Raw genomic sequence first — 24,714 nt, 5'->3', positions numbered from 1 at the left:
GAAATATAGGTTGCAACTTATCCTACTTCGTCTTGATCATCCAGTTATGGTTGAGTAAGGGGTAAGTAACTAGGACCTAGTCATATCACGCAATTCAACGTCAGGCAAGACAGTAGCGAATTTGCAAAACTTTCTCTTTTTTCAACATCTCAGGACAAGAGCCCTAGCTTCATAAAGCCAGAGCTTTCAAGCCGAGGTATCTTGCTGCTACTAACGAGGTATAGTAATATCTAATATGCAAGGACGAGGCTCGTACCGTCCCCGTCCGTCCAGCAGTGCGAAACTGGGTATCATCAAATGCTTTTTGTGAACGAAAAATTAGAGGTATGGAAAATTTGGGGGGTTACTGCGTGTTTGTTGATGTCATCCTGTCTTCGTGTATTTGAATAGTCGGAGAGTAAGAGTAAAGATGGACAAGGGATGTATGGCGTATGTATGTAAATAGGTTCTTCGGTGAATTCGATGGCGTATTTCGTGATTATGCAGTAACCCCTTTTCCGTAATTATTATTTTAACCACCTAGTCCGTGCTAAATTTTGTACGTGTTTCGGGACGGATCCGGTCGGTTCGATAGTATGTAGTATGGTGTAAAATATTCGTTATGACCAGCGAATAAATGCGTGTGAAAGCTATTCGTGTAGGATCGTAGTCGTAGCCGGGTGGGTTTCTGTGACATCTCGGACATTTTCTCGATCGAGCGCGTTGTCGGTCAAACACGACTGAAACCTCCCACACCCCTGAGCTTTGGAGATAACTTCCGATTTCCAGGCTTAATAGTACTCGTAACTCTTGCTCATCCCCTCAACTCTCCCACAAGGTCGTATTTATCAGCAATGCGATAGAATAAAGCGTAGGTCCGTCCCAAACACCCCATCATCCAAACATCCCAACCAGCCGTCGCGACTCAAACACGATCATATCGGATTCTCCATGCCGACAGGCAGCACAGGCGGGACCACCGTCGCGCTACTCTCCGCGCCCTGGGACACCGTCCCCGTTCCCAGCGTAACACTCGGGCTCGGGCGACCGCCACTCCTAGACCCTCCCCCACCACCACCACCACCACCACCGCTTCCCAAGCCGCGCTTCATCATCTTGCCGAGCACGGTGACGAGCTCGCACGCGTCGTTGAACATGTCGTCGTCCATGCCCTCGCTCGCCTCGTACACCTCGGCGATCGTGTCGCGCGCCAGCCGCCGGCTGCCCTCGCGGTCGTGCACGCACTCGTACAGGAACGCCGCGTACTCCGTCTTCACCGACAGCCGCAGCGAGTGCGACCCCCACAGCAGCCCGTCCGCCAGCGCGCACGCCTCGCGGAAGTACTGGTGCGCCGTCGGCAGGTAGTCCACGTACGGCAGCAGGAACGCGGCCGCGGCCTCGGGCGTGAACGCGGGGACTTGCGTCGTCGTGGCTGCTGCTGCTGCTGCTTGCGCTTGCGCTTCGAAGCCTGGAGGTGGCGCGGGGCCGCCTAGTTCGATCGGGTGCGTGGGTTGCACGGAGGAGCGCGAGAATTCGGCTGCTGCTGCGGTGGGGTCGCCTCGATCAACGCCCTTTCCCTTATCGACGCGCGGGCTTGCCAACTGCGGCATCGTCGCGGCGGCCGCCGCCACGGCTTCCGGGGTCGTCGCGATGCCGAGGGGGGATACCGGGGGGTTGTTGTGGAACTGGACGAAGATGTGGTAGAAGGAGGCGCGCAGCTTGTAGGCGAGGACCTTGAGCTCGACGTAGTCGCCGACCATGGGGAGGACGTACTGCTCGAGCATGACGAGCCCCTCGCGCGAGAGCCAGATGATGTGGAAGTACAGCTCGAGCGACTGGGTGAGGCGGGTGGCGTCGAGGCGCCGCTGCTTCTTGGCTTTGACGAGCTGGCCCGCGACGTTGATGGACAGGCCGAGGATCTTGAAGAGCATCGACGCGAGCAGCGCGTTGTTCGGCTCGACGGATTTGGCGAGCCGCCCGAGGAACTTTTGGTCCACCTCCGAGGAAGCCATTAGGGTTGAGTCGAGGGGGATGGCGGATGCCACGACCCTGGGGTTTTGGTGAGTAACGGGTCTGAATGTGCGATGTGCGATGCGTAATATGTGATGTGTGATGTAGAAAAATGAGTAGCCTTGTGGAAGTTATGAAAAAGTGGTGGGAAGTAGAAGCTTTGATATTCATTGCACATATAGCTGATTTATGTGAATATTTTGACATGCCGCACGGAGAAGCTGCCTCATAGAATGAGAACTCCTCGAAAAAAAAAAAAAATACGTACCTCAGAAACTTACAGCTCCCTTACGATTTCTCCAGTCGAACACAGATATGATGTGCTTTCTCCTAGTAGGTGAGATTCCTTGCAAATGTGCGAAGGTGAAGATTAGGAACTAGGTGTTTGTTTATGGCAAACCCCAAATTAAGGCACAAATCGTTTTAAAACAGGATTAGATCCTATGTCGATTCCAACGATGATCAAGTTCGCCTAGATCCAATCAAGTCGGCAAGACGAGAATGAGGTTGGGTTGCTGGCTGAGGCTAAGATACCTTTGCCGACTCTGGCTGGCAAATCTGAACCAGACGCCTTCTACAAACCGTAGATAATTTGATAACGAGTGACTAGCAGTCCGACTCGGCCTCAACGTCAGCATGAGATGGAGTCGGTGCTGGAAGAACCGAGCCCACGTGAATGGGCGTGAAGCGTCGATCCAATAAACCGTTTTGGTCTTTTGTTAAAGCAGGCAGCTCTACTCGATAGAGCTACACGGGTTTTCCACACAGAACCTGGTCCAAGAAAATACAAACCCAACCAAAATTAAACATTCGAAATATTACAATAGACTAGCGTTACGATATATTAGCTGGCGCGAGCTCATCGGTCCACATCCGTACCAGCGAAGGGGGGCACAGCGACACCATTGGAGGGGATTACTGACCAATATGATACAGCGAAAGTAATACACAGCAGACAGACCTAGGCACGATGTTCTGAACGGGGTCGAATGCGCAAAAAATTAAATACTTTAAAGAGGGATCAGCCAGCGTGGAAATGTGGTGAGAGATGGAGGCTGAAGTATGGCGGCGAGGGCGGCGGCGGTGGTAGGTATCCTGAGGCCTGTTCGATCGTGAAGCATTTCGACGTCAGTAGCGCGCGCACTTGTTTTCTTTTTCTCCGCTGATCTAATCGTATGGCCGCTGATCAATGTGTACGATGATATGTATAATTATGTATATATAGGATCTCCGCCTAGGACCGGGGGAGAACCTGGAATTGGAACTGGAACCGGCACGCTTTTTCGCGATCCGAGTACACCAATGGCGGTGTGATGTCAACAACGGGCGTTCTCGAATTGTTAGTCTTCCAGGCCTTCGGTTTCGAACTATGTGGAGCTATTTCCCGCTATATTCAACTGGAATAACGTCGAAGAAACTCTTGGCCCCCGCGAACTTCTAAGCGGCTCCGTAAGTCGACATTAGCGCTGGGTGTGTGGTTCTCAGTAGGGAGTCACAATATTAAGACGCGGTTGTAGTTGTGGGTGGTGATGCATGAGCCTCTTTCGAGCAGCTTCTCTTCTTGCTTTCTTCTCTAATAAGGGGGCACACGGTGGATTGTAAATAATGTTTTGTGTGCTCGCGCTTATGCATGTATATGCATATGTACGAGGATGTCTGGGCGAGATCCGCGTGGGAGGAAAATAAAAATGATATTTTCAGGAGAGCTCCAGCTGCGGGACAACGTTCTTTGCATGAACGGACAAGGTAGGCTCTGAGAGAGCTTGTCACTCTCCGTACGGTTGCAGATACGCGCGTCCGCGACGGTTGTCCCCTTATAAAACGCTTCAACCTCTTTTGATGCGACGTTGAACCGAAGCTGGGGAAACGCGAAGCCAAGGTCGAGAAGACGGGGAAGAAAACGAGAAGATATTGTGTCAAGAAGCCATATCCAAATACCACGAGCCTTGTGTAGTACTTGTACCGGGTACAGACACTTAAGTTTCCGATCTTTAAGGGAACGTGCTGTAGGTGACAGACGAATGGGAGGCCGTTTATCGTGCAGCAACTTTGATGCAAGATGAGTTGTCCAACTCCCGGGGAGCGTCTGAGCTGAATGGACAGTCAACAAGACGAAGGGTGTCTAGTTGTACAGTCCACCGTCCACGATCCACGTCCTAGGTCCAACACCTAAACACCTAGACACCAAGCTAACAACAGGGAAGGAAATTCGGGTCCGAGCCGGAGATTCGAGTAGACAATGCTGTGTAACTTATAAGTATTATAATTAGGCTCTTGAGACGGGACGTTGAGAATTATAGGCTCTTGGTTTTTGCCTATCGAATGGCAGCCTTCGCTGGGGGGAACTCGGGAGGCGCTGATTGACCAAAAGAAAAGAGTATTTATTATTAAGAGTCGAATTATTAGGAGTCAGCTTCGAACAAACCCAGAAATTACTTTTTTTCCCACTTACTACGGGTCCAGCCGCGGCGCGCAAACACGTCCCAAAATGTAAAAATTTCCAGGAACGACAGGGATCAGGGGCTAGGGGACTTATTATCAACGTCTTTAATCGACAATCTTCCCTCCCAAAGTTCCCGAGTCCTTCTTTCAACCTAGCCGCCTAGTCCGTCATACTTAGGCCTCCAAAGAGTCTGCCCAAGTGCGACGACGAACAATACCACGATATCAAGCCATTGAGTTGTCTTATCGAGATAAATCAAAAATCAAGATAAATATTATCCCTTAACCAAGTTAACAACTCTGATATAACCTCTAGCGACCTTATTCAAGACTTGGCAGAGAATTCGTATCTTATATTACGGCTTTGACGGATAACTGATCACTTACCTCGGTACCCTATTTGATGGTTGAGATGTTCAACGTTTCAATGACGGACCCCAAGGCGATGCCATCCGTTGCTAGTATTCCGTGCCGTGGCTACGGGATTTTAGTTTGCGGCCTAATGCCACGATATGCTGTCTTAGACACTTGAACCATCCTCATACAGTCTAAGTCGTGGGGCGTAGAGACACATGTCGGAATAGTCTGTCGCGAAGCACGGAGAAACCTTATGAATTTGTCTGGTAACTCGCGGCTAGCCATCATTGTGCTACGGGAACATGCTTGGAATATCCATGTGGTGTATTCACCGAAGACGCTCTCACTTCGCACCCTCACGATGCGATACTCATCAATTCCTAGGTTAAGGCATTGACATAAAATGGATACGCGCATCGCAAATCCGCAAACCCACAGTTTGCTGTGTCGCGGATGATGACAGGGGAGTCTGGCCGGGGGGTAATCCATTGACCAATAGCCAGAAAGAAGAGACAGATTTCCGATCCCCAGCCACCCGATTTTCTCACTTGGGGTGGGTTGTAATTAGTTAATCCTATAACCACACTCTGCTATTAATAATGACGGAGCTGACCTCTCTCAGTTGACGTAGTTGGTCCTTTGCATGAAGAGCTAGAAAACGCAGCAATCTCAAGGCATACCGTCTCACCTAGCGATTCGCTATAGAAGAGGAAAGAAGACAGAAATGGACATATAATTCGCTCCCCGCTCTGGGTCGTCAAATATGCGGCCTGCTTAAGTATTTGTCCACTATCCACTCAGCGCTCTCCGTCAATTTATTTTGCAGGTTACGGAATCTGCGGCCTCGTCACAAATCCTGACTACCGACGCTCCACTACCACTGTCGACACGCGCAACAAACGACACTAGGACTGGCGGTGAAGACGCGCTGCGCGGGTTTCGTTCTATCCCTTTTCCACGTTGTTAGCACGGAAAGACTGTATCACGATTATCAGGAGTCAACTAGATAGTATATACTAGGTCCTAGAAGTCCTACTGTCTTCAGGAGGTGGCGATCATTGCTAGATAAGAAACATGCGAAGCGACCGCCATCGCCCGCTTATTTAGGGGGCAAACTTACAACGGAAGCGTTCGATAAGTTTGAGTATACTATCATCGTATGCATCTAGCAGTGAGTTAGCTGCAGAACTGCAGCAAGTAGTGCGCTGATTCGATGAGCTGACTGCATGTCGCAGCAACTCATACATACATTACATACTTACCTAACCATGTCTGCATGCAGCCCTACAATAGACACTTGCAAGAGAAAGACAAGCACTGGATCAAACAAGATCCCCTTGGCTGACCGAGGTTTATATGAACGTCAATTTGATTCGCCGAATCTGTTCAAGATTGCTCGATGATCTTGATGTATAGTAGGCCGTCTACCAGTCCGCCATTGGCGCCAGATGTCTCACTTGAACTGCATATTATGAGAGATAATCCCTCCCTGGAAGTCGAGTGCTTCACATGCTACCATTAAAATAGCCGCATATAGCATAATGCTGCAGAAAAGTGAGATATGCGATGAGTACTGCTTAAGGCCTTTCTAAGCCTGGAAAAGGAGGGGTATATCTTCGACGCCAGCCATCACCCCATATCATTATTACAGTCCAGCCATATAGTTATCCTATGTTCAATGATGATTTTAGGAAAACCCAATATCAATCAGGCAATTGCTCAGCTTCGACACTATACGTTTTGTATGAAGGCGTCAGAAGTGAAAGCAGGCTCTCCCTAAACTGGCAGTGGATATTGAATACGGCCGATCTCTGCAGTAACACCTCAGGATATCTGCATAAATGCCACTGTCATCACTACGTCCAACTGCCGGTCCTTCACGCAAGGCTCTACTCCTTCCCATGCATCATCAGGATGCCACGTATGTAGTCACTCTACTAAGACCAGAAATACCATGATTGGCCTCATGAGCCTGCGGCGAGTGCTCAGTAAGCGTCTTGGCAGAAGCTATCAGTTTCTTCTAGGGAGACAAGCAAGCACCCAAAATATGAGTATGAAGTTAGTTAGCAATTATACCTACAGACGAATAGGGATGAAGGTCGTATACTACCGTGTATTGACTCTCATCTAGGTACTAGGTCAATTTTCTGCATTGCACCTAGCTTTCCCCAGGTGTGTAATAGAACACAAATGAAGCCCCTGACGTCCTAAAATATCTTATCAGAAAAACTGCAGTTAAGACGTTGGACAAAGCAGATCGTACCCTATACTTTAGAACATCAGCCATGAAACACATCGAATCCAATTTTCGAGCACTTCAATAAAATATAGGCACGGAAATCAAATCTATTTCTAAGATATAATTCAGGGTATCTCGTATTCAGCCCCTAGTGAATCCCCAGCGCCTCTATCCATTCTGCCCGTCCTATTTCTATCTCATACAACCTACACCACCAACTTCCTTACACCAGGCTACCAACACCATTTCTTCTATAATACCGAGTAGCTCTTAGGTAGGTACCTACTCGAGTAGTCCAAACTACTAGGTAACATCTACCTACTCACCGAAACCTCACACCCCCATCCCTCCCCCCTTCCGCAACCGGCGTACTCCTCCCAGACCCCTTCCCCCCTTTACTCCCCCTATCCCCCCTCGCCGCCAACGCCAACCGCTCCCTCTTCTCCCTCTCAACGACCACGCTATCGCGGCTCCTCAGACTTAAAAGCGGCAGCGGGCGACCGTTCCCCTACGCCGCGGCCGCGGCCGTCGCCTCGTACTCCGTGCCGCACACGTCGTCGAGCTCGCCGACGAGGCTGATCATCTGCTCGAAGATGTCGCGCGCCTCGTTCACCACGTCCTCGATTTCGCCGGGGGTCAGCACGTCCGTGGCTTCCGCGACGCGCGCCTTGAATGCCTGGCGCAGGTCCTGGCCGTCGGCCGGCGTGTCGAAGCGGAAGAAGGATGAGGGGTGTTGAAGTTCTTCTGCTTTCTCTACTGCCTTACGCACGCGTCCCTGTTGTGCGTTCACGCTCATGCTCACAGAAGCCGAAGTCGGAAACGCGCCGGGCATTCTCTCCATCCTCATCCTCGGACTTCGATTTCCCTCATCGTCATCCTCGTCCTCGTCCTCTTCATCCTCTGCACCAAGACCAATTTCCGCTTTACCACCCCCATCCCCCTCGTACAAAGGCCCCCAAAACCGATCCCCCGGATCCACGCGCTCGAGCGACGCTCGGATAAAGCGGCCGCCCGCGAACAGCGCCATGTACAAGACCCACGCGTACGCGAGCAGGGCGTGGGGCCGCTGCTCCGCGGTCCGGCGTACACGCACCAGGAACGCGGCCAGCGCGCGCGACTCGCGCGGGACCTCGTCCAGGTGCGCTTCGAGCTCGGAGGCGTTCCAGCCCGTCATGCGGGTTAGGTCCGTCTTCAGCGCCGCGGAGCGCTCGAGAGCTTTGAAGTGCGTTGCTGCGAGGATGGCGTGGATGCGCGGGGATACTTGGGAGTCGGGGGAAGATGCTGTGAGGAGGACACCTGAGGCCGATGTGGGGAGGTGGAGGGGGGTGTCGAGGATTTCCTGCCAGAGCGTCTCGAAGGTCGTGTATATGGGCGCGATGTGTAGGAGCCCTTGCACGTAGTTCGACGCGTCGTCGGCGTGGGGCGGAAGAGCTAGGCGGAGGCGCAGGATGATGAGTTTGTTTAGGCTGGTGTGCACGGGACGGGTGGCGATGTTGATGGATTCTCCTAGGGTGCGGTACTCGGGAGTTGTGCCGGCATCTTGGGTTTTGGACGGCATGGTGGTGGTCGCTAGGTAGGTGTGATGGTAGGACGTCCTTGGGGCCGGAAGTTTTCCTAGACGGCTCTTTGTTCCTTTTTCTGAGATAGGAAGTTTAGTCCGTTTAGGGCTTTTAGGTCTTGTCGAATAAGAATACCTAGGAGTATATAGCGGATTAAAATGTGGAATATTAAATAGACCTAGGTATGTCGAGTAAAGTGATGGCTGACCAGAAGGTAGCTCAGGGGTGAGTGGCCAGATGACTTATGTAGTAAGTCAAGTCACGCTTAATATCTACTACCATCCAAGGACCATGGCCATGGTCACGGTACTTTCCCAGACTAATCAGTTATAATCGGAGTATAACTTCCCCGTATCAATTTTGTTTGCGTCAGTTCGACAGCGCGGTAAGAGCAATGTTGCGAGCCTCACTGCGCCAAGGATGAACGTCTAACACGACGGGAAGCAGCCAGGCGCTTTATGCAGCCAAACGAAGACCTCGCTTTCTCAGACTCGCTTAATATCTAGCAGGCAGGACATGCGGCTGACCCAACACGTTTGCGGCTCTATTGTATGGGCATGTGACCCCTTTGGCCCTCACGGGACTATATGAGTGTCAGACAGCAACACTTCGGTGAAGTCCGCAGCGACGGCGTAAGTTGAATAAATTGATAATAAAAATGAGATACGTACTCATTGTCTAAATCATAAATAAGATTCAACTAGAGTATGTATATTAGTATAAATTAGGTCAATAATAGCATTGCTTGGAGAATATTCAAGTTACCGACTCTTACCAACAAGACTAAACGGACAAACACCACACTTAAACTTTGCGATACCCTCAGTTTTGTCGGAATAAGCATCCAATTTCGTCTGATAGGAAAAAAAAGGACAGAACATCAGATGAATCGTCCTAGTCAAGTCATTGATGTCATTCTTATAAATCCATGCGTACAAAGCTAGAAGCTAGTGTGATTCTGGTTTAGGGAAGTTTTCCGAATCGACTGGCTTAATAGACCTAGATAGGTATGAAAAGCAACTGTACCCATATTTAGCATTAGAATTTGTCTGATCATACAGCTGCGTTGGAGTATTAGCTGGTATGAAGTAAACAGAAACTTCGAATCCTAACTCAGCAGTTAACACGTTGTTTCATATCTGAATCATCTCGGATAGACACATTCAAGGATCGAACTTACCACGCAACCTACTGGAGTTGAAACCAAATGACTTACTCGAGCAAACACGATAATGTGATGAGATGGTAAGGATATCCACACTTACATCTCTCAAAGACAACACTTAAGCATAAGAGGTAGCCTTCATACATATACTGCCGGATATGTACATCATTCCAGACGACACCGTATATAGTACAGTTCTAAGGTTCTTGACGATGCCCATTCTATGATACCTTAAGTCCAGTATGCAGTAAGCTCTACTAGGCATCTACATATATATTCACCAGTCGAACCAGTGACCAGTTTAATCCCAAATTATCCCAACCAAGACGCCGGGCTCCCATTAGTGCCACATAAGAAGCAAGAAGTTCCAGGGACATGAGGTTATGGCTCTACAACTCTAGCGCTTCTCTCAGAACCGGCCCCTGATCCCTCCTCGTCGTCGCGACTCTCGTGATTTATGAATACGAAAGAGACTAAGACTATGGCGGCACCGATCCAATACACGAAACTCGAATATTGCGCGTACTGTATCATCTCGCCGATAAGCGACAGCGGGATAGTCAGGGATAGTCCGACAGTGACGACCAGTGGTGTCGTTAATAGCATGGCATAAGCCCATGAAATATCCGAGACGAAGGAAGATATTGAGTTCATTAGGATAATCGACCAAATCTTGCCATTCGGAGGTAATTCGAACTATTTTCGCATTAGTAATTCCGCTCATACCCGCACACCATTGCAGCCACAGTCTAGACGCATATAACAAAACTCACCGGCTCGATCCCCGTAAAATGCAGGATAAAAAACAGAGGCCACAAGATCAAAATGTTGAAAACGCCCACAAGACCGAAGAACAGCGGCATGTTCACCCTCTCCTCGTTGCCGATGCGGACTTTCATGACGACGACGTACAACCCATAGATGACGGCGCTGAAGAAAGCCATCGCGTCCCCGATAGCGATCTGCTTCTGGCTCTTATGCGGGAAATTCCCCCTATTATCGTCGTTGTCCGCGCCCGACAGGTCCACGGTCGAGATAAGTATGATCCCCGCGAGCGAGGCCAGCACGCCGGCTAGCTTGCGGACGGAGAAGGGCTCGATGCGCATCAGGGCGCAGAACACGAGCGTCCAGACGCTGCTTGTCGACGTCAGTATCGTCACGCTGGCCACGCTCGTGTACTCCAGGCACGCCGACGCGAAGTAGTTGCCGAAGAACCAGATCATGCAGAACTCGAGGCTGAACCGCGCCGTCTCGAAGAATCCCAGCTTGTCGCCCGGCTTCGGTAGGTCCGCCGCCTCAAGGCTGTCCTCATCTTCGACTAGTAACCGCTCCCCCGCCGTGAGGTCCTCTTCCTCCTGCGTCTTCAGCCTCTCGGCCCCTCCGTATCTCGCAGCCCTCCATTCCTGGATCGCTTGGTTTTTGACGCGCGCGAAGCCGCCGTTTTGTATTACGTATTTTATGGATATCGGGATCATGGACAACGCGAACATGGAAGTGTTGACGTACACTAGGAAGAACGGTTTATCGTAGGTGTGGTCGGAGAATATGTACTTCGCATCATCATGTCAGTCGAGCGGGGCCACGTAAGCGGCTTCTCGTATTTGCAAAGAAAAACTCACGCTGGCGAGGAAATTCGACACCGTCCAGAGGAATACTGTTACTAGCAAGAGACTTATACCCAGAGTCCTCCTCGCCATACTCCACATCCCGCTTCTCGGCCTCAGACTTGGTATGCTTCCCCAGGACATAGATGAGCTTGCCATATGGTCTTCGGGTACGGACAGCTCGGAAAGCCTCCGCCTCGGGGCCTCATACTCCGCCTGGGGTTCGGCCGTCGCCGTATATACCGGTGGTGGTTCCTGCTGGGTCATATCGTCGTCCAATGAGCTAAGCGCAATATAGTCGAAGGCGATTCTAGGAGAAAAGTCGCGTGGGACGAAATCATCTAAAGACCAAGGGAGCGATAGGATCGGCCACGAAGGAGACAGGGATCAAGATCAAGACCAGGAACAAGGAAGGACATGAAGACACAATACTAAAAAGCAAAGGGAAGAAAAAAGAGAATGAATAAAAATAAATTGATCTATCAAGTATCTAAAATGAGGGTAGGATTTGAAGTTCTGAAACAAATCGTGCAAGTGAAAGGTTCGATTTGACGATTAGGTATTGCGCCGTCGGTGGTCTCAGACGCCGAGACAGTTAACCCCCATGCCCCTGCGTGACACTAGAGCTCCAATAGATCGGCACAAGCGGGAGGAAAGCGGGATCTCGGTTTTAATGCATTTTATGAATTCGATTCTTACTTCCGTTACGTAAGCCATATATTATCATGGCATGTGCCAAGTCTTCCGAGTTATTGCAGTGTTACTTACCTATTACCAATAATCCATGGATGATGCCTGGTGACTGACGGCACAGAATGAGTCGACATAGGTACCTGGGTAGGTAGGCAAAGTCACAAGCACAGATTGAGAACATATCAGAGTTCACTGACAAAAGAGACGATCACTTCTGAATACTAACTGGAAATTATCGAAATGCCTTGATAGAGTCCCCAATCAGTGAACCTTGATGAGACGCCTAAGACTCGACTTTACAGTTCCGTGCCGTACCAACGGAACAACTCAAAATGCGATGCATCAACTGCTCTATACACTCATTACGGATGTGGTTCCTGAAACTCCACTGCTCCGAGTCTGTAAATAGTTCCAGAGAGCCCCTGAAATACCAAGTCTTTCATACAAAGAGGCGAACGATGGTTGAGAAGGCGTAATCATCTGCGAGTAATGGCCAGTCTTTGGTCAGACCGTGATAAAACGCCCAAGACGGTACATGAGGCGGGTGAGATGCTGTGAAATTAAGGGTCGATGGCTTTCAGCATGCGCAGCCATCACGGTCGTTCTCAATGTGAATATTGATAGGATCTTGGTATTCTCCACTGAACTCCTCTGATTCTTCTTGTGCTAAGGCATTTCGTGCAATCACTAGCATGTCAAATTAGAATAGCTCATCAAATAGATCAGGATTTGGAAGTACCTTCGAATGCTTGCTCAACATTCACCGCCTCCTTTGCGCTGGTCTCAAAGTATGGAATGTCGCCCTTAGAGTGACAGAATGTCGCAGCTCGCTTACTCGAGATCTATAAACCATGAGTTAGGAGCCTTGTTAGCGGTGGGGCCTTTCTACTTACCACTCGCTTGTTCTCTTCGACATCAATTTTGTTTCCAAGCACAACCTTTATCACTGTTAGTAGGCATTCATCTTTAAGGATCTGACGATGTCTCTTACAAAGGGGAAATTCTCAGGATCACGGGGAGAAGCTTGGATTAAGAATTCGTCTCTCCAGCTATCCAGCGCATCGAAACTCTTAGAGTTGTTGACGTCAAAGACCAAGACACAACAGTCAGCACCTCGGTAGAAGGCAACGCCTAACGACTGAAAGCGCTCTTGGCCAGCTGTATCCCAAAGCTATTCATCATCAGCGACCGTCTTTTGATGAACCTTTGTTCATATGTAGTCCTCATACCTGCATCGTAACTTGTCGGTCATCGACCAAGACCTCTCGGGTTAGGAAATCAGCACCGATAGTTGCTTTGTAACTGGCACTAAACTTCTTGTTGACCTATGGAGTAGAGAATATCAGCCTCGGATTGTCTAATCGTTAAAATGGCGGAGTCGCAGGAGTGGATTGTTCGTCTCGGCAAACAGTAACATACATATTGGTTCATCAAACTTGTCTTGCCAACGCCGCTGTCGCCGAGTATAATGACCTAAATAACCAGAATGTCAGCCCAAAGGATGTCACAACCAGGCGGATCGATAAGGTCCGATCAGGGTCTATAGTACCTTCAAGAGGACCTTCTTCCTAGAAGCCATGATGATAGTCAAGCCGATCGGCTCTTGTAGGCCAGAATTAATTGGACAAAAAAGTCGATTGAGAGAGTTATGTTTATGCGCCGCCTTAAGGTGCTGTTATCAGAGGAAGGCGACGGGTATTGCGTGTGGGACGGTTGCTGGTTAGACGGTGATGTTTGGTTGTTGTTGTAATTGTAGGTAGGTAAGTTGCAGCTGTTACAGTTTGGGACCTGGGTGACAAGCGGATAAAGCATTGGTTGGACCTTCGCCGATACCTACCTGATACAGGAGCTGATAAGGCCCTGTAGCTTTGTACATAGCGAGCAGCCTTAGCGGGCACGGGATCAATTACAGTGGCTGGATGCAGCCACATTCTCACCAATACTTCGAAGCCACATGCGTTAACATGGTATAAGGTTCCAGGCAGCTGTCAATTCAATCTGATGATGACTACTATGTAGTAAGTACCTATATCAATACGATTTAAGCATTGAAGCTTTAGGTAGGTAGGTATATAAGATGTTACTATCGTCACTCGTATGAATTCAGACGAATTATCTAAACAAAGTGTCTACTACGATGATTGAAGGCAGGAACTAGGAAAACCCCTGCGTCATTACACTAGTAGCGGATTAGGACGTTAGCTTGTGTTATCACATGCATCAATCAGTCACATCTAATGTAGGTAGGTATGGATATCATATAGAGCATCGCTAGGATTCAATATCGAGGTCTATGAGATATCGATCCGGTAGAATGGAAAAGCCTCTTTTTCTTATCCACCATTGAGGATGATGAATCAATTATGAACCCTGCAGGTGCGAGGGGAGAGCTTCGATCAAACTATGTACCACTTCATGATGTCATACTTCATCATCTCCCATTATATGGCATCACAGTTATGGCGAATGCGGAACTTTCTAAGCAGCCACCCGATGTTTTCCAGTCTTAAAAGCTTACCTCAAGTATCTACTTTCCTACCTATGTAATTCACCTTTGAACCATTCAGAAGCAATAAATAGAACGAATCACCACCCAGCTGTTCAAAATGGTAGCTATTCGAGTAAGCAACTCTATGAACGCTCTACGAGCTGCTCGCACTCGCGCACCGCAAACCTACCGCACATTCGCCACCAGCTCTCGCTACTACGCACAAGGCTATGGTGACGGAACAGGAAACCCCGTTCAAGATGACCCCAAGAGCCAACCTGCTACGAGCGACCTACAGCAAGAGTCCGAGCACCCGGGTCCCAGTGCCCCCGACGTAGGCAAGAAAGCGAACAGCGCGACCAAAGCCGGGCTAAACGCGAGCATGGAGAACGCCGCAGCCCAGGAGTCGGGGCAGAAACCTCCCAAGTCCCCCGAGGACTCTAGCGCGCAGTCGGGCGGCTCGCGATCTAAGGAAGCTACGGAAACGGGAGGTAGTCCCACAGGAGGCAGCATCGCCAATGCGGCGAGCCAGAAGGGAGGTGAGGCACTGAAAGGACCGCAGGGCAAAGGCACCCCCAGCCCCAAGATCCACAACCAGGCCGTACCGGCCGTCAAGTCTGGACTGAGTGACGAGCAGAAGCAGGAAGTCGAAAGGCATAACGCGGACTTCGAGAAGCGGCACGATCGCGCCGCGACGGCGTCTGAGGACAAGGTTGATCCAAAATTCTGGAAGGGGACGTGAGTACCTGCTGTTGCTCGTTGCTGTTGCTGCGTTTGCTGTATTATATCGAAATCTGAATTTAATGGTTGTGTAATTGTTACTTGCTGCGACGTTTTCATGTATTACAAAATACTGACTTGTCGTGTGAACACAGCGGTGGCCGTAACCCAACGGAGGGGGTTGACTGGAATGCGTAGAGGAGTAATCGATGTTGTGTCATCGTTTTTGTTGCACTCGTTTAAGGGGTAACCTACTGTACATATTTCTATCATTGTCAAATCATTGTATCCAAACAGGCTGCCATGATTCATTGCTAGACCGGAACTGTATAAAAATGTGTTAGTCAGCTAGAGGTTGTGAAAGTTTAATGCCAGCTGATCCGAATGTGAATTTAAGGTTAATGACGGAAACTCGGCACTAACCCGAGCTCCAACCAACCAATTTAAAGCCCCGATTCGGGGGCTACTACCCGCCACTCTCAACATTGACAACTAACACCGAGTACATTATTCCAAATACTTATCTAGACAATCTTCCAATGTGATTCCATGGATAATAAGCCACCAATCCGACAAAGACTCGATGGCGGATGAGGATCTTCTGCGCCGGATCCACGAGCTGGAGGACCTAGACCTAGCAGCGCTCCTCTGCCTCATCAGCCGCGAGCACTGCATCGTCAGCACCGAGCCCGCCGAACTGGATGACCTGGTCGAGGAGCTACGACTCGTCGCCTCGCAGACATTCCACCTGTCCTCCACCGTCGTAGATTGCACTCCCTACACCACTCTCGACGACCTCGCCGCCTCCATCCAACTGCATCCGCCCGCGCCTCCTCCACCACCTACGCCAAAGCCGCAGCAGCAACTCCGCACCCCGACTCCGCGAACGCCCTCCGCATCGCCCCTCCGGCGTCGCGGCACCGAGTCCTCGTACTTTCGCGGGAGTCCCGTAGTCGGGAACACCACGACCGGTCCTAGCACCACCGGCATCCCTAGCACACCAAGTCACAGCCACGGCCACGGCCACCAGTATTCTTCAGCAGCTCCCCATCCTCACCCGCCGCCACAGATCGCGAACGTGATCCTAGCGAAGAACCTCGACCGCGCGCCGAAGGACGTGCAGATCCAATGTCTGGAGCTGCTCCGCACGCGGCGGATCCTGACGCGCACGAGCGTGCAGACGGCGCCTAAGCAGTTCCTGTTCGTCGCCGTGTTGGAGTCGGGCGGTGCCGCGCGCCTGGTCCCGCATCTGAACGACTTGTTTTACGTCTCGCACTGGCACGATCCGGAGGATGGGTTCGCGCACTTGGAAGAGGAGGAGGCACAGGAGCGGTATAGAAGCGGAGGTGGAGGTGGAGATAGGGGTAATGATGATAACGAAGGAGACAGGAGAGGCGCCGAAACAGATAGCAGCGCATCGGCCTCCAGCGTCGTCGTCCGGCGCAGCGTCATCACCGACCCGCAGACGCCTAGCACACCGCGCGTGAGCCGCACCCGCAGTACGCACACCAACCCGCATCCACAAAAAGGCGACCAAGCATCCACATACAGCGCCTCAATAACCAGCTCTCGGGCCCCTTTCCCGAGTCTCGCCGACGCCGACATAGCCTCGCTCGCCCTGCTCTCGCGCAACGTGAACATGTCCGTCGAGGTGCTGCGGTACCTCATGAACATCGTCTCCTTCCTGCGCATGCACCGCGCCGTGGCCCCGGGAGGCGGCGGCGTGACGCCGCAGGCCACGAAGCACTTCGAGGCCCTGGCCAAGAGCCTCGCCGCGCTGCACGGATTGGACTACGTGACGCCGTCGCTGGTGGGACTCGCGGCGAAGAAGACGTACGCGCACCGCGTACGGATCGCGGCGCCGGCGGAGGAGAGGAGTTTGCAGTGGGGGAGTGAATTAGGCGCCGTGGAGGCGTTGCTTGAGGGTGTGGATGCGGAGTATGTTATTGAGGATGTGTTGGGGATGGTGGAGGCGCCGTTGTGATGTTGATACCCCGGGTTATATATATATATATATTAGAACGAGAAGTACCATATCGATTTAAGAGTCTAGTAATGATAATCAAGTCGAGCATTTCGAGCTTATGTTCAATGAGCATTTCACGGTTTCAGGAGTATTAATAGTTGGGTTGTTCGTAGTTTTGTGTGTACAATTCAGTACTACCCTAACCTAACGTAACAAGTACCTCTATTCCATCTTTCGTCAAGACGAGAATACCGAAGCTGTGCTTCGTGCAACACTTTTACAGCAATCATTCATGATCCGAAACGCCAGCCTTTCGTAGGGCATACCGTGCCATCCACGTTTCCGTGCCTTCCTCATTTCATTAAAGGTTGTAAGGTCTCTCTATAATCATGACCTCGATCTTTCGTCAAGGTATCATGCGATCTAATTAGTAAGTCTGGCTGACCTTGCACGACCAGCCGGAGTTCTTGGATAGTAAGGGCAAACTGTGTATATCTCATTAGCATTTGTAAGGACGAGGCGGAATGAAAAGCGGGGGAAGCTTACCTGGCTCCTAGACACCATCCTAACTCATTACCATTGATCTTCTTGGCGATCTTGACCTCTCTATCGATCGGCATCTCGTAGCCGGTGTGTAGCAGGCCGATCATGAAGTTCAAGTCTAAGCAATACTCTCCACGGTCACGGAGTTCGTCTAAAGCACCAGGAACATTGCTAAAAGCGTCCCACGCTTGCTCACCACCGCATACAGCATGGGCAAGCTCGTGTAGCTCGCGCAAGGTGAAGCTGTCGGGCATTCCTAGCGGCTTGGTACGGTCGAAGAAGAAGGAGAAGATGTACACATCCTCCGTAGCAAACGTTTTGGATAGCGAGGGCTGGTGTACACCGTTGAAGGAGCACGGCGCAAGCTTACAGGTCGCGTCCTTGTATAGGATGCGCTCAGCTAGGGCACGGCACTGGGCAGGGGCCGGAGTCGCGGGGCCAGTCACGTTAAGCTCGACCTCGCCTTGTCCTAGTGGGCTGTCGTCGCCGAGCTTGACCTTGACAGTGTCGGTCTGGCCCGAGTTGATGCAGGGGTGGTTAAGAATGGGTTTCTCTAGGAAGGATTTCGACTTCTCTTGGCTGTAGATGTCGTGAAGCAGGTTGAGGTGGATCGAGTTTCGAGCGGCCATTAGACCGTAGCCCAAGTGAGAGTGCTGGTAAAGCTCGAATTTACGACCGCCAAAGGAGAGTTCGTACTTGTGGTCACCATCGGCCAATTTCTCGGGCATGCCACCGCCCGCAGCTCCCTTAAACGTAGGCTCAAAGACAATTTGGGTAGAACCACCACCAAGATCGAAGATAGCAGCAGTGGGGCTCTGGTCCGGACCGCCAATCTTGCCCAGGAGGTAGTTGGTAGTAATCCAGGCGTACACACCCTCGTCGGAACCGTCCATGATCGCAACACCGTTCTCCTCTTTCGAGACGACAGGGAAGGGGTAATCCTTCTCAAGGTGAGTGCGAACGGCTTCCAGGATTCGGTCACTAGCCTCCGGGCCAATCATTCGCAAACCAGCAGTCGCCTTCACGGCAACTGGGCTGCAGCCCTTCAACTTGTCGGGAACGGTCTTCATCGCGACGGCCATAAGATCATCCAAGGTCTTCGCAGCGGCGAGAGGGTCGTCCTTATACTTGCTCAGGCCACCAACGCTCTTCTCGGTCATCTCAAAATATTCCTTCTCCAATTCCGGAGTCGGGCCGCAGTTGTTGAACTTGTATACGTGGATACGCGATCCAGTGCTACCGGCGTCGATCATGAGGACATATTGTACGATCGGCTTGTCCTTAGAAAACGATTTCGTGCATTTGTCGGTCCCATACGAAGAATCGGAAGGCGTTTGACCGCCAGTATGTGATACTGCAGCATTCAGTCAGATAACTATTGGAAACGGTTATTTGGCTTGGTTTTTAAATAAGCATACCTCCTTTAACTACTTCTACTCCCTTCGGCGAGAAATAGTAGAACAGGAACACCATGAAAACAACGATGGCTGTGGTCTTCAGCCATCGCGTCTTCTGGGCCTGGTTCATCGTCGCGGATTGTAATTTCTCCAGGATGCCGGGTTCTCGGTGGCCCGAGTCGTAACGCGCAGGTTTCTCGTGAGGATCGTGGTGTACTTGCTTAGTAGGCAACGAGACCGATGTTCTCCTCATAACCTTCAAATGCGATGCATCCCCAAGTGGATCGGGGAACTTTGAATGGGGAAAGGGAGGAGAAAAGGAGGAAGAAAGGGGAAAAGAAAAAGAGTGAAAGAAGTTAGAACGAGCGATCAGCTGAACATTCAACAAGACGAGAATAGGTGGACGAGGATCAATGCCAGAATAGGGGCGGATTTAAATAGGATAAAAAAGCGTAATGTTGTAAAAAGGGTTACATAAAAGGGGGGCGAACACGAGCGCAGCGCAACTTGTTCAGAAGGCAATCTCGTCTCGAAGATTTTCCTGCCAATTTCAATGGGAAAGGTTGAATGTCCTTATCCATAACCCCTGAAAGACTTGGAATTTTCGAATTTTAGTTGGCCTTTGCGACTCCAGCGTCTAGTCTTCGGTGGGTCGGTAGTTGCGTACCTTGATCCCTGTTTCTTGGCTCTTAAGCCTTAGCAGCCCCACTTACACAGCCACGTATGCGCATTAAGTAGGTACCTAGGTACCCAGCCTCTCGCCGGACCTCCATTAATCAGCCGCATTCAAGACCCAGGACCTCGGAGCGTTTAGGTATGTACCTAGGTACTAAAAGTTACTAGAAGGTGCTGTCACACCAGCAGGTGCTTCACATCTGTGTCGATGTCTGACGTACGGGTCGTTGCCTCCTGCTACATACCTACTACATATTTCACTCTTTAAAGTGTATTTCGATAGACTAAATCCTTAACTTTTACCATTCACTTGTCAATTATAGCAAATTGACCTTGCAGCTTTCTCAACCTTCTTTCTTAGACCAGTCCTCGAGGTACATTGCTCCCGGGGTCTTCGCCATTAGCTGATGATACGGATTTTATAAAGGCCCCTGGAATCTGCCGGTGTGATAACAACAGTAATCACTTATTCATCACGAAACTGTCGCAATGGATGTGCATCTTCTTGTCTATGACCTATCAAATGGTCTAGCCAAACAACTGTCTTTCGGACTTTTGGGGTTTCAACTCGATGCTATTTATCATACCTCCATTGAGCTAGATGGCATGGAGTATGTCTACGACGGTGGGATCAATGTGATAAAGCCAGGGAGTTCTCACCTAGGCCCACCGCTAGAACGAATACATCTAGGGAAAAGTGAATTGCCTATGGAGATAATTCTCGAATATCTTGAATCATTAAAGGAGATATATACACCTCAGGTAAGTTTATAATGCTACTCTCACATACTAGTTCTTCATGCTAACCTCATAGGCGTACGATCTTTTTCGACACAACTGTAACAACTTCAGCAATGACTTCTCTACATTCCTTGTTGGAAAGGGAATACCCGATCACATAGCAAACATGCCTCAAAGTGTGCTCGATTCGCCTTTCGGTAGAATGATGCAACCTCAACTGGCCCGGATGGTTGAAGAGAGAAAAGCTCAGCAAGGTGGATTGCTCGGTATCCAGAATAATGTTCAGCCACACACCAATGGAGCCGCCTCCGCAACTACGCCTCAAAATAAGTCCAATTCTACAGCCTCTGTGAGGGTTATTACAAGTCTCTCGGAGCTGAACCAAGTACTAGACGCTTCTCAAAAATCATGTGCGATTATTTTCTTCACCATGGCAAACTGTGGCCCCTGTAGGGCACTTTACCCCCTATACGACAGCTTAGCCCAGGAGTATCAAAATAAGGTCACCCTCATCAAGGTTGATATACACCAAGCCTTTGATGTAGCATCTAAATACAACATCACGGCGACGCCTACATTCATTACTTTCCTTCATGGTAAAGAAGAAGAACGGTTTACGGGTGCAGATGCGGCCAAATTAAGGGGAACTGTTGGTCTCCTGGCCCAAATGGCAATTCCAAGTCATCCACACCAACTACTAAGGTTAAACCACTCCATGTGGTTGGATTCGAAACCAGTAATATACGGAAAAGTTGTTCCAATTCCTAAGCTCTTAGCTAAGCTAGGATCCAAGGCCGATGACGAGTCAATTCAGGGTATGATACGCTTTATCGAAACCAAAGAGAGCCAGGGCCCCGCATTGGCTCATCTACCGGATTTGTCAGCATTTTCCAGTTTCATGCGCTCGGCAGTGAAAGATTTACCTAAGGAAGTCTTATTTACGGTTGTGGATCTTTTCCGATGTACCCTTGCAGATACTCGGGTTAGTGGCTATTTCGCGGAAGAGCATGGCCATGAAACAGTTCTTGCTATCGTGGATGCCGTTAACAAGGACACGGAGAGCCCTTACGCTCTACGGTTGGTGACACTGCAAATGGCTAGCAATCTATTTTCAAGTCACCTTTACGCGGATCAGATTCTCGGTAATCCACAGTTACGAAGTGCTATTACGCAGCTCGTCTCATCAAGCTTCCTCGACGACAAGCATAGCACAATCCGAGTAGCAGCCTCATCGCTATTATTCAACGTTGCTTCCGCAAACCTCAAAAAGAGACTTGAGTCCGGCGATATTCTTCCCGAAGAAGACCAAGTTGAATTAGCAGCATCACTATTAGAGGCTATATCACAAGAGGAATCATCGAAAGAGGCATTGGATGGCATGCTTTTAGCACTCGGGTTGATGACATACTGTCTACCTTTAGAAGGAGAATTGATAGACCTCTTGAGATCCATGGATGCACAAGGGACTGTACTGGCCAAGGAGAAATTGTTTAAGACTGATCTTACTAGAGATGTCGGACAAGTGCTACTTGGGAAGGGACTCGCGAGAAAATAGACGTGGGGTGTAATATGCGCACGTCAGACCCATAGAAGCTATTCCTGTCTTATTAGGCACCTATATAAGTAGGTTTGAATTCGATTTATAGCAAGCAGGCGCTGGTTCTTTTAGCTGGTGCCGGGAGGGTTAGGGAACAGATTATGGATGTCCAGATGTATCACAGAGGGCACACATCCCATTACACAGTTTCCGTAGCGACAGGCTTCGGCACTAAATTCACAAATACCGTGTAATATGAGTTAGGACGAAAATTACTCTTACAATCTTTTGAAAGGCTACGATAACTACATTTCTTCATGTAATTCTTCGATATGCAAGATCTTCAACTCGTCATTACCCGTGCCCCTCCCTTAGGTATTTTACACAGTACTGCACGCAAGTCATAAGAGTCTCCATCGCGGGGCAATCGCGTTCCCACCTAAGTGAGATCCCAATGCAACTTACCCAAAATTGAACCGTGCACAGCGCTTCCCTGGCAACGAAGCCCCACATCACAGTCTGAAGTAAATAAAAACGACCTCCCACAGCTGCCCGGTCCCACATGCCAGTCTACGGCATCCCAACACACGACCAGCGTGCACGGTTTAGGGACGCTATCGACGACATTTGCCAGACACTTCACACTGGAATGAACGGAATGTTAGACTCACGCCTGATGCCTGGTCTAGATACAATGAGGGCCTCTCCCTCCTCTGCTTCGACGCCTTCGCTGCGAGCTAGAGATGGCACGTTGCCGCCGCACATGAGGATGGACGCCGGAGGAAACGTTAGAGTTGTCGTGAGAGTGAGGGCATTTTTGCCTCGAGGTGTGTATTTGCTATATATCCTAGATATACGAAAAGTTTGGTGATGGATCGACAATTGCTAACGTTAAAATTGATTGCCAGAAATCGAAAGGGGTGCCGAGTGCTTGATAAGCATGGACCCGATCACTCAGCAGACGATCCTCCACGTACCAAACGACCACGACCCCGCTAACTCAAGAGCGAAGTCCCGCAAAGTAATTGAAGAGAAAGACTTCACATTCGACAATTCATTCTGGAGTCATGATTTACGAGATGAACATTATGCCCATCAGGAAGATGTATACAACAGCCTGGGCGAGGAATTCCTCGACCACAATTTCGAGGGGTATCACACATGTATCTTCGCTTACGGCCAGACCGGCTCTGGAAAATCGTATACCATGATGGGGACGCCCGACCAGCCAGGCCTCATCCCGAGGACCTGCGAGGATTTGTTCCAGCGCATCGAGGCCGCCCAGAACGAGACGCCGAACATCTCGTACCATGTGCGCGCCTCCTACTTCGAAGTCTACAACGAGCACGTGCGCGACCTACTCGTGCCCGTGGTGCCCAACCAAGCGCCGTACTACCTCAAGATCCGCGAGTCGCCGACGGAGGGCCCGTACGTGAAGGACCTGACGGAAGTGCCGGTGCGCAACCTCGGCGAGATCCTGCGGTACATGAAGGCGGGGGACGCGAGCCGTACGACGGCGAGCACGAAGATGAACGACACGAGCAGCCGCAGCCACGCGGTGTTCACGATCATGCTGAAGCAGATCCACCACGACATGGAGACGGACGAGACGACGGAGCGCAGCTCGCGCATCCGGCTCGTCGACCTCGCGGGCAGCGAGCGCGCCAAGTCGACCGAGGCCACCGGCGCGCGGCTCCGCGAGGGCAGCAATATCAATAAGTCGCTGACGACGCTCGGGCGGGTGATAGCAGCGCTCGCGGACCCGAAGGCGTCGTCGCATCCGGGAAGCGGGAAATCGCACCACCATCACCGTAGTCGTGATATAGTGCCGTACCGGGACTCGATCCTGACGTGGTTACTCAAAGATTCGCTGGGCGGGAACAGCAAGACGGCGATGATAGCGTGCATCTCGCCTAGCGACTACGAGGAGACGCTGTCGACGCTGCGGTACGCGGACCAGGCGAAGCGGATCCGGACGCGGGCGGTGGTGAACCAGGACCAGATCAGCTCGGCGGAGCGGGACAAGCAGATCAGCGCGATGGCGGAGGAGATTCGGCGGCTGCAGCTGTCGGTGAGCGAGACGCGGCACCGCGAGAAGGAGGACGCGCGGCAGAGCGAGGAGAGGCTCGAGGAGTACCAGAACCGCGTCGCGGCCATGCAGCGCATGATGGAGGAGCGCAGCCTCGTGGCCGAGGGCAAGATTCGCAGCTTGCAGACGGAGAATGAGGCGCTGAGGTTGCACTTAAAGCTTGCGCTTGATAGCTTGAAGAACCCGATTCCGGAGGTTGTTGTGCGTGAGGATGAGGTGGAGAGGGAGGTTGAGGGTGAGGGTGGTGTGAAGGAGGGGAAGAGTGGTGGTGGGAGACGCAGGAGCAGTGGGTTGGTGGATGAGGCGTATTATGATCAGGATGATGGGTACGAGTCTGATGTGTACGAGGAGAAGGCGAATGATGTGCAGGATTACATGCACGATCTCCTGGAGGACTTGGCCCTGTTCCGCAGGAAGATTGGCGATGATAAGGGGAGATGGTTGGACGACGGTACGCGCAACCCGTTGGGAGTTCGAGTGAATATTTGAGGAAGGGTGTTCTTGCACTGG

At 50.7% G+C, this 24,714-nt stretch overlaps 9 protein-coding genes across 9 annotated transcripts; 4 read left to right on the top strand and 5 right to left on the bottom strand.

Annotated features, from left to right (window-relative positions):
- Positions 1 to 799: 799 nt before the first annotated feature.
- Positions 800 to 2,582, bottom strand: F4807DRAFT_3119 (14-3-3 protein). Its single transcript, XM_047995063.1, has 3 exons — positions 2,524 to 2,582; positions 2,258 to 2,461; positions 800 to 2,028 (listed from the first exon to the last, which is right to left on the bottom strand). The coding sequence occupies exon 3, from the start codon at positions 1,989 to 1,991 to the stop codon at positions 915 to 917; it is 1,077 nt and encodes a 358-aa protein (XP_047859121.1). The 5' UTR covers positions 1,992 to 2,028; positions 2,258 to 2,461; positions 2,524 to 2,582; the 3' UTR covers positions 800 to 914.
- A 4,544-nt stretch (positions 2,583 to 7,126) lies between these two features.
- F4807DRAFT_3115 (heme oxygenase-like protein) lies at positions 7,127 to 8,745 on the bottom strand. Its single transcript, XM_047995057.1, has one exon. The coding sequence runs from the start codon at positions 8,583 to 8,585 to the stop codon at positions 7,536 to 7,538; it is 1,050 nt and encodes a 349-aa protein (XP_047859120.1). The 5' UTR covers positions 8,586 to 8,745; the 3' UTR covers positions 7,127 to 7,535.
- Positions 8,746 to 9,869: 1,124 nt separating this feature from the next.
- Positions 9,870 to 11,927, bottom strand: F4807DRAFT_403935 (uncharacterized protein). Its single transcript, XM_047996061.1, has 3 exons — positions 11,371 to 11,927; positions 10,525 to 11,301; positions 9,870 to 10,447 (listed from the first exon to the last, which is right to left on the bottom strand). Exons 1-3 carry the CDS (start codon positions 11,620 to 11,622, stop codon positions 10,133 to 10,135), a joined length of 1,344 nt encoding a protein of 447 aa, XP_047859119.1. The 5' UTR covers positions 11,623 to 11,927; the 3' UTR covers positions 9,870 to 10,132.
- Positions 11,928 to 12,134: 207 nt separating this feature from the next.
- On the bottom strand, positions 12,135 to 13,849 carry F4807DRAFT_403933 (putative ras-related protein Rab7). Its single transcript, XM_047996060.1, has 7 exons — positions 13,598 to 13,849; positions 13,468 to 13,521; positions 13,278 to 13,373; positions 13,040 to 13,219; positions 12,942 to 12,986; positions 12,788 to 12,890; positions 12,135 to 12,735 (listed from the first exon to the last, which is right to left on the bottom strand). Exons 1-7 carry the CDS (start codon positions 13,625 to 13,627, stop codon positions 12,626 to 12,628), a joined length of 618 nt encoding a protein of 205 aa, XP_047859118.1. The 5' UTR covers positions 13,628 to 13,849; the 3' UTR covers positions 12,135 to 12,625.
- Positions 13,850 to 14,324: 475 nt separating this feature from the next.
- On the top strand, positions 14,325 to 15,603 carry F4807DRAFT_403931 (uncharacterized protein). The gene has a single exon (XM_047996059.1). It carries the CDS (start codon positions 14,655 to 14,657, stop codon positions 15,276 to 15,278), a length of 624 nt encoding a protein of 207 aa, XP_047859117.1. The 5' UTR covers positions 14,325 to 14,654; the 3' UTR covers positions 15,279 to 15,603.
- F4807DRAFT_403928 (uncharacterized protein) lies at positions 15,538 to 17,338 on the top strand. Its single transcript, XM_047996058.1, has 2 exons — positions 15,538 to 15,595; positions 15,654 to 17,338. The coding sequence occupies exon 2, from the start codon at positions 15,840 to 15,842 to the stop codon at positions 17,238 to 17,240; it is 1,401 nt and encodes a 466-aa protein (XP_047859116.1). The 5' UTR covers positions 15,538 to 15,595; positions 15,654 to 15,839; the 3' UTR covers positions 17,241 to 17,338.
- Positions 17,339 to 17,381: 43 nt separating this feature from the next.
- F4807DRAFT_403926 (guanosine-diphosphatase) lies at positions 17,382 to 19,756 on the bottom strand. Its single transcript, XM_047996057.1, has 3 exons — positions 19,184 to 19,756; positions 17,769 to 19,119; positions 17,382 to 17,707 (listed from the first exon to the last, which is right to left on the bottom strand). Exons 1-3 carry the CDS (start codon positions 19,413 to 19,415, stop codon positions 17,650 to 17,652), a joined length of 1,641 nt encoding a protein of 546 aa, XP_047859115.1. The 5' UTR covers positions 19,416 to 19,756; the 3' UTR covers positions 17,382 to 17,649.
- On the top strand, positions 19,757 to 22,418 carry F4807DRAFT_403924 (DUF862-domain-containing protein). The gene is made up of 2 exons (XM_047996056.1): positions 19,757 to 20,599; positions 20,652 to 22,418. The coding sequence occupies exons 1-2, from the start codon at positions 20,327 to 20,329 to the stop codon at positions 22,131 to 22,133; spliced, it is 1,755 nt and encodes a 584-aa protein (XP_047859114.1). The 5' UTR covers positions 19,757 to 20,326; the 3' UTR covers positions 22,134 to 22,418.
- A 355-nt stretch (positions 22,419 to 22,773) lies between these two features.
- On the top strand, positions 22,774 to 24,693 carry F4807DRAFT_449232 (kinesin-domain-containing protein; the record flags this gene model as incomplete). Its single annotated transcript, XM_048000000.1, has 2 exons — positions 22,774 to 22,942; positions 23,024 to 24,693. 2 exons carry the CDS (start codon positions 22,774 to 22,776, stop codon positions 24,691 to 24,693), a joined length of 1,839 nt encoding a protein of 612 aa, XP_047859113.1.
- Positions 24,694 to 24,714: the final 21 nt, after the last annotated feature.

The sequence above is a fragment of the Annulohypoxylon truncatum genome (assembly GCF_022578515.1).
Source record: "Annulohypoxylon truncatum strain CBS 140777 unplaced genomic scaffold F4807scaffold_1, whole genome shotgun sequence".
NCBI lineage: Eukaryota > Fungi > Ascomycota > Sordariomycetes > Xylariales > Hypoxylaceae > Annulohypoxylon > Annulohypoxylon truncatum.
Note: the sequence above shows the minus strand (reverse complement) of the source record. Positions and strands in the feature narration are given on the sequence as shown.